General features: G+C 35.7%; 1 protein-coding gene across 1 annotated transcript; it reads right to left on the reverse strand.

The window, feature by feature from the left end:
• Nucleotides 1-5609: 5609 nt before the first annotated feature.
• LOC110614582 (probable beta-D-xylosidase 2) lies at nucleotides 5610-9406 on the reverse strand. Its single transcript, XM_021756147.2, has 7 exons — nucleotides 8874-9406; nucleotides 7903-8181; nucleotides 7588-7757; nucleotides 7409-7506; nucleotides 6984-7334; nucleotides 6480-6893; nucleotides 5610-6390 (listed from the first exon to the last, which is right to left on the reverse strand). Exons 1-7 carry the CDS (start codon nucleotides 9255-9257, stop codon nucleotides 5786-5788), a joined length of 2301 nt encoding a protein of 766 aa, XP_021611839.1. The 5' UTR covers nucleotides 9258-9406; the 3' UTR covers nucleotides 5610-5785.
• Between the last annotated feature and the right edge of the window lie 3008 nt (nucleotides 9407-12414).

Genomic DNA, 12414 nt, shown 5'->3' on the forward strand with positions numbered 1-12414 from the left:
TAAAAACACATAATCAACTTGAAGCCAACCAGATTACAATGAAAAATAAAGAAGGATTGAAATTAAAAAAAAGAAAAGAAATTAAAAGAAAAAGATGATATGAGTTTAATAAGCAGCATATAATAAAGTGGGCAATGCTTAAAGCAAGAACCATATTTAAAGGGCAGCATCATATTCATGGGATCTCTATACCCAATCCAATTAATTAATGGGAGTGATTAAAAATACAGATTTATGGGAGACGCTCCCATCATCTAGACATGCATGCATAAAAGGAGGCAAATGTGACGTGAACTCCAAAAGATTCCTTTTTTTTTTTTAAATAAAATAAATAAAACAACACACACAATTAGATAAGGGTAAGATTCTTACAAAAGAAGTTAGTGAATAAGAGGTTGTGTTTTGACGGCTTAGTATAATTGGATCACCCAATCATGTTATGTTTACTCATCAGTTTATTGGTATGTAAAAAAACTCTCTTTTCAAAACCCTCCTCCTGCACGTGTCTCTGGATTAAATTTCACGTGCTGCTGGAGACCCCATGTGCTCCTCTCTCTCTCTGCGAGTTAGTGCTTGGCTTGTAAGTCTTAAAATGGCCGGCCAACCTAATTCCCAAAAATTTTCCTTTTTCTTTAAAATATATAGATAAATTCTTTAAATTAATAACCTTTCATGAATTAAACAGGGTGTCAAATGAGGTCTTTTAGAAAAATCCATCAATACGAATTATAATACACATTTTTGTGTCAAGTTTCACATTAATTGAGTATTCAAAAAATATTTTGCTTATGCATTGACTATCTCATGCATATATAAGATATTTTTTTTTATGAAAATTGATTCAAATATAATATTCAAGTCAAATTATGACTATTTATAGATATTTGATCTTAGATGTAAATCTCACATATATATGAAAATTTCCCTCCAATAGATATATATTTTTTTTATTTATAAAAGCAATAACTTGTGTTTAATATGAATAGATAAATTGTATGAAAATGAAAAAATAAATGAGTTTTTTAATTAATAGAAGGAGGGCATGCATGAAAAGCGTGAAAATGCACAAATAATATAAATTGCGAAGAAATGGTGAAAAACGCTGTGTGGCCAAAGAAAAAAGAATCATCTTTCTAATAGTAAAAGGGATTAGTGCCAGAATCAAATCAAAACAAATGCCCTTATATATAATTTCAAACTTAAATAGAGAACATCGCAGCAGCTTCATATTAAATGTTAACAATTCATGAATCCAACCGTACGTTAAACCATCACCTTGCCCTCTGCCTTTAAATTCATCTCACGCTTCCCATTTCAAACACTTTACTATTTATTATTATGTGCTTAATTTTCTACTTTATTAGTTAAAACATCTCGTATTTGAAGAAATAATAATAATTTGAGTTTTTCTTTAAAGAAAAAAAAAATGGAGGGTTTGTTGATTTGTACAACTTAACTACAATTTTATAACACTTTTATTCTTTATGAAAAAGAAAAATTTATGACTGAGAAACTTGGCAGTTGCCACATGTGTTAGCAGACAGGTTTGAGAATAAGTCTACCCCGAGCAAAGAAAATGAAGCAGGCAGCTAGCCCCCTTCCCACCAAGCACAAAGTCAAGCAAATTTTGCAGATCCACACAACAGGACGCCTCATATATAATTCTCTGGAGCATTGACAGTCACAAACATCTATATCATTGTCCTTTCACACTCTGCTATTCTAATTTTACCATTTTTCTTCCTCTAATTCCTTGGTTAACAAATAATCAATGCTGCATTCTAATCGATTAAATTAATTTATTTTGAATTTTTCTTTGTAAAAGTTAAGATGAAATCCATATGCTTCTTCACTGAGCAGCTCTTTAATTTGCTATCTTTTTGTTGGAAATACATATACCTAAGAAGAAAAATTAAATACTATATTAGGACTTGACTAAAGCAATGAGAAAAGACAAGTGATGATGAGATGGCAAAAGCTAAAATGGAGAAGAGAGTCTTGCAATTATTGGGAACATGTGAAAAGAGGGGGGATTGTGCTCGTGGAGCTTTGCTCAGTTCTGGGAATCTTTTTTAACCATCCCCACTGAGTCAGCCTTTGTTAAAACTTTTTTCTCCTTAAATGATGCTCAGAATAAAGGAAACCTACATGATTAAAGGTAAAATAAAAAAAAAAGAAAATTCTTTTCAGATAGTTCACTCTACCCTTCACATTCCCTTTGCTTGCCAAAAATCTACAGGCACATCAAAAGTCTCAAGATTAAAAGAAAGGAAAAATAAAATTCCCCATTAGGATTTTTTACTCTCAGTCCTTCCCCGCAAGAACATTATTATGGCAGGCAGATTAGGGCACAATGCTGGGTCTACCCAATTGGGCTTTTTATCTCTTCCCTTTAATAATTAAGAAGCAAAAGTGAAGGTTAAAATGGGTGGGAGTGAGATGATCATAAAATTGTGTGAGGCAAAAGTACTAGCAAGTGGTACTTGGATTATCATCAGGATGGTAGCAGTGGCTAGTGGCCAAGGCTTTAGAGATTGGATTCTCTGATTGGGTGCAGCTATTATCATTCTATTGGCAGTATATGTCAAAATCAGTGCCATACTGCTTAGATGATGTTTTTGTCTTGGCTTAGCAACTGCACATGCCAAACCCTCAGCTATTAGCTCATGGGATCATCATTTTCAGACCACCACCCCATCAACAATTGCCCAATCCCACATGCAACCACCCATGTCTAAATATAGCCTATTGCCTATTTGGCTTTCTACTTTTCAATGCCTTGTTTTGGCTACTCTATCCAATCTCGGAAATGTTAATTATTGTATGATTGAATTCTGCATCCTATCTTTAAACCTTGGAAGTGGATGACCTGGGCCTAATATTCTATTAGTACCCATTTAAGTTTGTATCTGTTTCTTTTCTCTTATATATATATATATATATTTTTTTTTAAATGATTATGCTGATAGTATTCTCAATAATTCCTCCCCCCCCCCCCCCCCCACATTTTATCTGTTCGTAACTTGAATGTCTTTGGATCCTATCTTTGGGGTTTGTGACTTGTGAAACCCTGCAAGATATGTAATTGGCAGAGATGGGGATTGTTATTTTCTTTGTATTCTGACACATTTAAGCAGTTGAAGCATTATTTTTTTTTTTTAGCAATGATGTGTCAAAGTACTAGCCAAATGTGCAAATGCCCACTCATTTTTAGATTTGACATTCGCCCACTACCTTTAAATTTGATGTTTTTTCTGTTCCACCATTTCAGAAGTGCTGGTTTCAAGATATATAAGATTAAACATTTAAATTAAATTATTATTAATTTTCATTTTTTATGTCAAACAATTGTTAATTTATAAATATAAATAGAAATTATTTGTTTCAAAGTTGAAGTGCTTGTCTACAAGTAATTAACATAGCTAGCTATGAAATAGGAGCAGTAGTAAATAAGGAATCTCTGGTCCTGATGATTGCTGAAACATTTCAGTCACAATTACATGGTCGAGTATGTGAAGTCTACATCCAGGTGATCGTCGGGACACAGAAAAACCTGAGAGCCACATGAAAAGTCGAGTCTCCAAAAACTAGTCAAATCTAATGAAGCATAGAGAGTCGCATCGCATGTATCATATATCACCTTCAGGTTCAGTCAAGAATCGATGTCTAATCCCCAAAATTATATGACATGACCAAAATTTTTCAGGACCTTTAACTAACTCCGACGACAACATTTTTAAGCTATAACATTTCCACAATGCTCATGTGCTTCCAAATATCTACTATTTAATTTAACTGTTTTCGACTTCCAGCTGCAACTCCCACTTTTTCGTCGGGCAATTGCTTCTGTGGCGCCCAAAACTGTACAGTAGGTAGGTGTCCTCGATAAGAGGAGCACAGTCTCAGAGCAATCCCCTGCACCCAACATTTTTTACGTCTACCTCTGCACCTAATCAATGCTTGTTGCATTTAACACTTTATTTATTTATTTTGCTTTTCTGAAATTGATGCATTCGTGGTGGAACTGTCCGTAGAAAGAAACCCTAACAACTTCTGGGGCCTTAGCTGATGTGTGTTTCAAATTTTGTGTAGCTTAATTGGTGGCCAAAACACTACTGGATCTGTATAGAATCAGTATTTTCGCCCAGGGCGCAGTCTTGATGGTCGCATACCCATGTTTGTCATTTGCAGCTTGCCTCCTGTAGCGTACAATACATATCAAAGGTCATTTACTCACCAAAATTCGTTTAAAACGCAGTAAGAGGTCGTCAGAAGGTGGGTACCACACCAGGATAAACCGTTCCAAATAGCCACAGCAGTTAGCAGCTACACCAGCCCATAAAATAGCAGTAATTTAAGGATCCCTTTTGTTGAAAGCCACATTGGTAGGCCTACCACCAGCGTCAAGACCAATACAATTGGACCTCTAGAGGCTGTGGCAACCCTTAGATATAAGCTCCTGTGGCGTCCCAGTGGAAGAAGCCCATTTGTCCCTCATCTGCCTGAACTGATTGATCCATACCAGTTACTAGCATCGTTGCCGTGCAAACGTCTTTTGGACCTTGATTCTTCAAAAGAACAATGCTTTATGAAGCCACTTCGCCTTTTGGAACTAGGTTCCCATAAAGATTGTTTTGATGGCTCTCCACAAAACATCCTCGGCCACGTTTGGACCTTAAGTATCACCAGTGTCAGCCTCTTTAAGCAAGCTTGCTTTTAATGCTTCTGTAGAATGTACAGCAAGAAATGGGCCACACTCAAAATCCAAGCCTATAACATCAGCATCGCTCTGCAAATTTTATCTCAGAAAAGGCCACATACCTATTAAATAATTGATCATTAATTTTATCAGTTGTAGTGAGTTTGCATTGGAGAATGAAATAAATGTTCCAAAAAAGAGGAACAAATTTATGAGAAGATTAGCATATCTTGCTCCAATTAGAAAGAGCAGCTGCTGCTTCTGGGTTAATTTGTGTAGTGTTGGTGGTCATTAAAGACGCTGAGGAAGTCACAATCTAAAAGAATATACCCTTTGGCTTTGAGTTCTTTTAGCCTAGCCTGTATTGGCAATAATGTTTTGCAAAACGGCACATTCTTCCTCGTTTCAACTTTTGGGTCGCACGCAAGTGGTTTGCAGAAAAACAAACTGCTATAGAATTAGAAACCATGAACAAGATGATACAAGCCATTTTTATAAAATTTTTAAGCAGTTCAGAGTTGAAAAAGTAATGCACGTGTTCGTGCCATTTGCTATAAAAAAAAAAAAAATTGCAAAGATAATTTCCTTGGGCAGATGAGTTCAAATTTACTATTTAATCGGTACATATATAGTTATTAATTTGAGTTACATATAGTGATTTTTTATTATTAATTAGATAAAAGAACTAATTCATTATAATATTTAAGATCATTATCGCATAACCAAATTGATATATATGAAAAATTACAGTAATATTAAGTGGAAAGCTGTCCAGCTAATTTCATTCTTCTCTCTTTTCCTTTTTTACTTTTGCATTTGTAAGTTATTCCAGAAATCATAATCTAATTTTCACATTTTGATAGGTGCTAAGTAATAATTATGCTTTGTTTGTTGGTGAATAGTACCCATATTCCCATCAAAACCAAAAAACTTAGATTGAATTTTCACGGAACAAAAAGAACAAATCATGTAATGGTACTATGATACTCCACTAATTATACTAAAAATGGAGGAGTATGCCTATAGTTTTGATTTAGAAAGATTGTGGCATCTCTAGCCAACAAAAAACCAGAAGACAGGAGGAAACTAGGACTTTATCACCCCAAGAACTGTGGGTTGAAGTGAAACTTGGTGCTTAATATCACCAATGTGAAGACTATGTTCACCCATTGGAATCCTTCGAATTCCTGACTTATCCACAACACTTAGATACTTGCACACATGTATATTAATTCTCACTCTCTGCTGTGTTCCTGCAGCTACATGAACCTTCTCAAAGCCTACCAATTGCTTGTGCGGAGCCCAATGTCTTGCCGGTGGTTTAGAGTAGACTAGCAATGTGTCAGTCCCGTCCTTGGAGCCAACATTTTTCACGTCTACTTCAATTCCTAGCGTGAGCTTGTTACATCTTGTATGTGTCACTCTAATTGCCTTCCTTGAGATGGTTGTGTTTGCAGAGCCACGGCGATGACCATCAAGGGGCACTGAAACTGTGGTGGGTGCTGTAGCTATGGTGTGAACGAAGACTGTGTAGCTCAATCCATGCCCAAATGGGTACACCACTTTACCTTTATAGAATCTATAGCTTCTGCCGGGATATCCTTTCGATCGGCTTGACCTCATGGCCATCTCTGTCATTGGCAAATCTGTGATATAATCTTGTGGATACCATGTCATGGGCAGTTTGCCTCCTGAAAAGGCACCAGGTAAACGTCACTCAACATCACAGCTAGTCAGCCACAATTCAGTCAGCTCAATGTCAATAGGACTTGAAGCAAACCTGGGTTCGTTGTTCCAAACAACACATCTGCGATGGCAGCTCCACCAGATTGACCAGGATAACCAGCCCATAAGATGGCAGAGATTTTTGGATCATTCATAGCGAAAGACACATCAATAGGCCCACCAGACATCAAGACCAAAATGGTTGGACCCCTAGAAGCCATTGCAACCTTTGATACAAGCTCCTGTTGGCGTCCAGGAAGAAGAAGGCCGGCCCTGTCTCTGAACTCTGCCTCGATGGATTGGTCAAGCCCCATCACGAGAACTGTTGCATCCGCTTGGCTTGCAGCATTAATAGCTCCACCAAATAGGCGATCACTTGCACAGCTTACATCTTCACAACCCTGCTGGTAAATTGTCCTGGCATAGCTCCCTATTCCTTGTAGAGGCGTAGTATATCCACAGGCAATGCCTAATGAGCCCAAAAAAATTGAAAAATGTTCATTAGTTTTGTATTGCCTCTATATATCAAGGACCAGGGTCCAGGTTAGTTAAAACTTACCAGCATAATTCCCAATCATAGTAACAGTGACATTAGAATTGGGCCCAATTATGGCAATGGTGCGATGACGGCGAGCGGATAATGGCAATGTAGGACCATGATTATTCAAAAGAACAATGCCTTGTCTGGCGGCTTCGAGGGCTAGCCCTTGATGAGCCGGGGTGCACACGTCTTTCGTACCCAGGTTTCCATATGGATGCGCTGATGGCTCACCATCAAACATCCCCAGCCTCATCTGAACGGCTAGCGTATTAACCAAAGCACCATTTATGTCAGCCTCACTTACAAGGCCTCTTTTAACTGCATCCTCCGTGTGTGCCCCAAGGAATGGACCACAGTCCAAATCCAAACCTGCAGAAGATAACCGAAGTTATCAGTGGCCAACTCAATCAGAGATCTAACTTTTTAAAGATAAGATGACTAGCCTGCTTTGATGGCATCAGCAGCAGCCTCTTCAGGAGTAGATGTATAATGCTGCTTATCGTAATAAACTCCAACGGAATCACAATCTGAAACGATGTACCTGCGGGGTAACATTGGAATAACTGATTTGATCAAAATGGCCAATTAACAATGACGTATATGAGAATCACATGGTAGTTACCCATTGAGGCCCCATTCACTGCGTACGGTTTTCCGCAGCAAATTGGGGTCAGCACAAGTGGGGATGCCATTTACTTGGTTATAAGAGCACATCACACTCGCCACCTTTCCTTCTGTTACACACATCCTGAATGGCACATCAAATGTGTCCTCGATGTCCTGCTTACTTACCTGTTGAGGGCATCACATGATGTCAGCACTATCTATATATAAAATTGAATTCTCCACCCACATTCCTGCTGATTGCCCAAAGTCCAAACTGTTGAAGCAATTACTCTCCAAAATGAAGAATTGTAGAGGCAACATGAAAATGTACCTGAGCATTAAAGTGGAAGCGATCCACTCCGTTCCAATTATCGAGGTCGTAGGCTGTGAAGTGCTTACAACAAGCAGCTACCTTCAATCGATCACCGTCGTTTCCCTGCAGCCCTTTGACATAGTTAGCTGCATATGTACCCACTACTAAAGGATCTTCACCTGGAGTCTCTTGTCCACGGCCCCATCTTGGGTCTCTAAAAATGTTGACGTTTGGGCTCCAGTATGTGAGCCCACCCATTCCTCCGTTGTACATTGCTCTTGCTTCATCTGACACAACCTGCACACACATGCCTCTACTTTAGCATCTATATATCTTATAATAAATCAAATCAGCAACTTGTCCAGTGTCATTTGTATCAATATTTTTTTTAATAATCCTAATATAAAAAATAATTATGTCCCATATCGTTTAATGACCCCATTAGATAAAGTAAAAAGCTTCAGGCTTTGTAAAGAGATAATTAAAGACATAACTTGACTTAATTTGCAGTGGTTATGAAATACAATATCATTTACAAAGTTGGGCACCTTAATTACTAAAGTATATAATATAATTTAATTATGGAAGAAATTTATGGATTGCAAGATAATTTTGCTGTAAATAATACGATTTTTAGGGAATAATGTTTTTGGCCCACAATACAATAACATTGTGTTGTTTTTTTTTTTTTTTTTTAAAAAAAAAAAGGAAAAGTGGGGTTCCTTTTGTTTATTGTAAGATGAGATTCGTCCCTTGATTTTTTAAATGACCTACCAAGCATAAACGTGCTGCATAAAGCTGGATGAGGATAAGTGTGATTTACAAGACCCAAAAAAGAAAAGTTTAATAAGCTTTCTTTCCTAAGGAACAAACTGTTCCATAACTCACACCACATTATAACAAGAAGAAAACAGCAGAGAGCTTATATATATAAAAGAATATTATATATAGTAACTATATTTATTATATGATTGAGTTCAAAATCTCACCCGTCCTATAGCCTCCCACAGTGTAGCATTAAAAGAAGCAGCGGTAGTGATCACTTGAGGGAAGCTAGTGGCCCCGGGGAAGCCTTCACCGAACTTAGTCCCTGGACCCACATTGGAAACCCCATGAAGGGCCTCGGACCACCATTCATACCCGTTAATCCCAAGCCTGGAAACTGCAGCAGCATTGTTAACCAGCAATCCAACCTTCTCTGACAATGTCAACCTGCCAATAAGGTCCTTAACTCTATCCTGTATCGGCAGCTTTACTTGGCAAAAGGGCAAGTTCCTCGTCGCTTCATGTTTTGGGTCGCAGGCAAATGGTTCCAGGGCCGTCGAAAAACCCAAGAAGAGAAGCGAGAAAACAATGAGGGTTGTGGAGGCCATGCTGCGGAAGCAATAAATGGTGAGGATGAAGGATAAGGGAGGTGAAATTGTAGTATATATAGGCGCACACCCCCAAGTGATGATGTAAGAGAAGGACTTTGATGATTAGACATCCATGTTGCCAATTTGCTGAGTAATTATACAGTGAAGAATATATTAAGCTTTTTCTTGTTTTTGGATGGTGGGCAATAGGTTCGGTACATTTTATACAAATGAACTTGTTAGGGACCTTACCTGCCATTTTGAATAGCGAGACTCTGTCCTGCGCTGGGGCCCAGGATATGTGCAGAGTGGGGTAATGTGAAGTGAAAGGTGGCATGTTTTTATTGGGTACTCGTTAACCAAAAAAACGTAGGTCCCTACGATCGATCAGTTGGAGGTTAGATCATCCAATTCACGAAATGCGGCACTACTAATAATATATTATTTTCTCAGATTTGCTTAATCTGAAATCTTTCTTCTAGTGGCTGGCAAGCATAAAAGTTTACTTCTTTGGGAGATAAGCTAAGCTCAGCTCAGGTGGAGTAAATTGTTCCAGGAATCATTGGTTTTTGATCTGTAAACTATCATTTAACATATATTTATTTCTTTCAAAATGAAATTTGTAAACTATATATATATATAAAAAAAAATTCATGTCAAATGTAAAAATTAAAAAATAAATTTATTGATTCTAAGAAGAGCTAGAGTGCAGAGCGCAGCAGTGTGATTGGAGTAACAGAGAGGACCCAGTTGAGCTTTTGTGGTCTGAAGAATACTTGATTACACAAAAGAATCACGGGGATCCTGATTCCTCATAGAGTTGAAAGTAGCTTGGCTTGAAAGAGAGGTTATCTCTCTGGTATGAACTGAGAAGACAATGCAAAGGGGACGGTGAAATTTATATTAATGATTGCATTACCAGCTGATGGAAGATAAACATAAAGATTACTTGTTTCTTAATTTTCTCAGAAAAATATAAAAGCAACTCTTTTTGGAGCCCATCAAAAAGAATTTATTTGCATAATAATGATTATGCATTTCCAGAATCAATAAGACTAATTAATAATTTTTATTTTAAAATTTTTTTATATAATTTAGATAATCATATTTTTTTTATATATATGTTAGTATAAGAGTACATATGAAAATATCAATTAATACTATTTTTGAAATTTTCAAAATCCATATGAGAAGGATGCTGCAGTAAAGAGAAAAGAGTAATAATGAATGCAAAGCTGTACTGGGATGTACCTACCTACCGGAATGATTATTGATGAGATTAAAGAAAGGTTTTTGAAAGAAAAGAGTAAAGGTTGATATAAACAGCATTGATGTGGGGGTGGGTCTATATTAAGAATCATTGGTGAGTTGCACATTATGAATCTAACTAACTACCTCAGTTTCATCAACTCATCCTTGTTTTTTCCTTCAAACTAAAACCAATCTTCTTTTTTTTCTTTCTTATCCTATCTGCTGGTCCCCTGCCAATCTGCCATATTCATCACAAAAATCAAACGCTTGAGGATTGAAAATTGGTGCTTTTGGGCCTTAGGAGCCCACCATTTCTTTCTCCACCCTTTCATTTGGGCTTCCTCTTCCTTTTCAAATCATCCATATATTTTACCAAAAAAAAACCCTCCTAATCTTTATTATTTAATAAGTTGTAGATGTAACCCTTTGTATTTTAAAGGAATTTTCGCCATATTTTATATATAAATTTCACAAATTTATTTATTAATCTATTTTTTTAAAAAAATGGAAAAGAAGTAGCATGAATTTGAGGTTCAGTGGCAAACCCACGTGAGAGAAAAGAGTCAAAGCAAAACACCCGCGTGAGAGAAGAGAGTCAAAGCAAAACCGAAGAGAGTTAAAGCAAAACCAAAAAAATATATATAATCCAACTTAAATCATAAGTAATCAATTCGTTAAAAAAAAATCAAATCAAAACTCTGTCAAACAACAGTGTCTTTATCTAGAAATCAAAAAACCTCCGAAACACCACCACTATACGAGAGTATATCAAAAAATATTGATTCACCACCAATTGAATTGAATTAAACTAAATCAAATAATATCACATCAATAGCTCAAAATTCAATCTGCCGCAAGTATCCATGATTCAAAATATCAGGTAAATCTCTAAAAAAAACTCAAAACAAGAAGAGGATCGAAGAAGAGCTCAAACAACACTAGCCAAAGGGAGTTAGATCACTGGGCATAGCGGTGACTCTCCAATATTCTACTGTCAACATGCAAGACCCTCCTAGAGATGCAAAAGAAATTCTCAAACTCCATATGCCTCCATCATCCAACTGATATAAAAAAACTTTCATCTTTACAAACACAATGAGAAGGAGACAAAGTAAAACGAAACAAAAAACCTGAAAAAATCATACAGATGTTGGTGAGGAAACCAACTTCGAAAATATAGCACTAAAAAAGAAAATCTCTTCTCAAAGCAAAGAGAGGCAAAAATGAAAATCCAAAAACTTCTAAAGTTGAGACAAATTATGGCTCACGCCACTTGCCCTTTTGCTGGTCTCTTTCTATTTTTTCTCTTGCTCTTTCTCTTTCTTTATTGAAATAAATTTTTTTTATATTATTTATTAGCAGAGAGACTTTAAATCGGTATCTTTTTAATCAAGGTAAATCTATTTCAAAATTCTTCATGCCTTTATATATAGGTAACTTTTACTAATAATCATTAAAATTTAATTATTAATTTATTTATAATTACTAAATTTTAATTTATTTCATATAAATCATTAATATTTAAGTTGAAATAGTCATTCATGTGAGATTTTGGTACGGTTTTCGATAAAATACATATATGGATTATTTTATATAACTTAAAATAATAAAAAAAATCATTTACCATATAAAATACGAGGAGAAATAAATATTTTTTTTGCCACTTAAAAATCATATCTCTTATGATTATTCATCCAAAATCATAAAAAACTTACTAAAATTAAAATTTCTCAAAAAAATTCAAATAATGAAGCATAAAAAATGTGAAAAATAAGTCTGTTTGTTTGTTTTTTAAACTATTCAATCTAAATTTTTTTATTTATTTTTTAACGAAAAAACTAAAATATAGTTTTATTTTTATTAATTAAAATTTAATTCATTAAAAATACTAAAAACTACCCATTTAAAATTATTTTAAATAATT

This window comes from Manihot esculenta, chromosome 5 (assembly GCF_001659605.2).
Source record: "Manihot esculenta cultivar AM560-2 chromosome 5, M.esculenta_v8, whole genome shotgun sequence".
Lineage (NCBI taxonomy): Eukaryota > Viridiplantae > Streptophyta > Magnoliopsida > Malpighiales > Euphorbiaceae > Manihot > Manihot esculenta.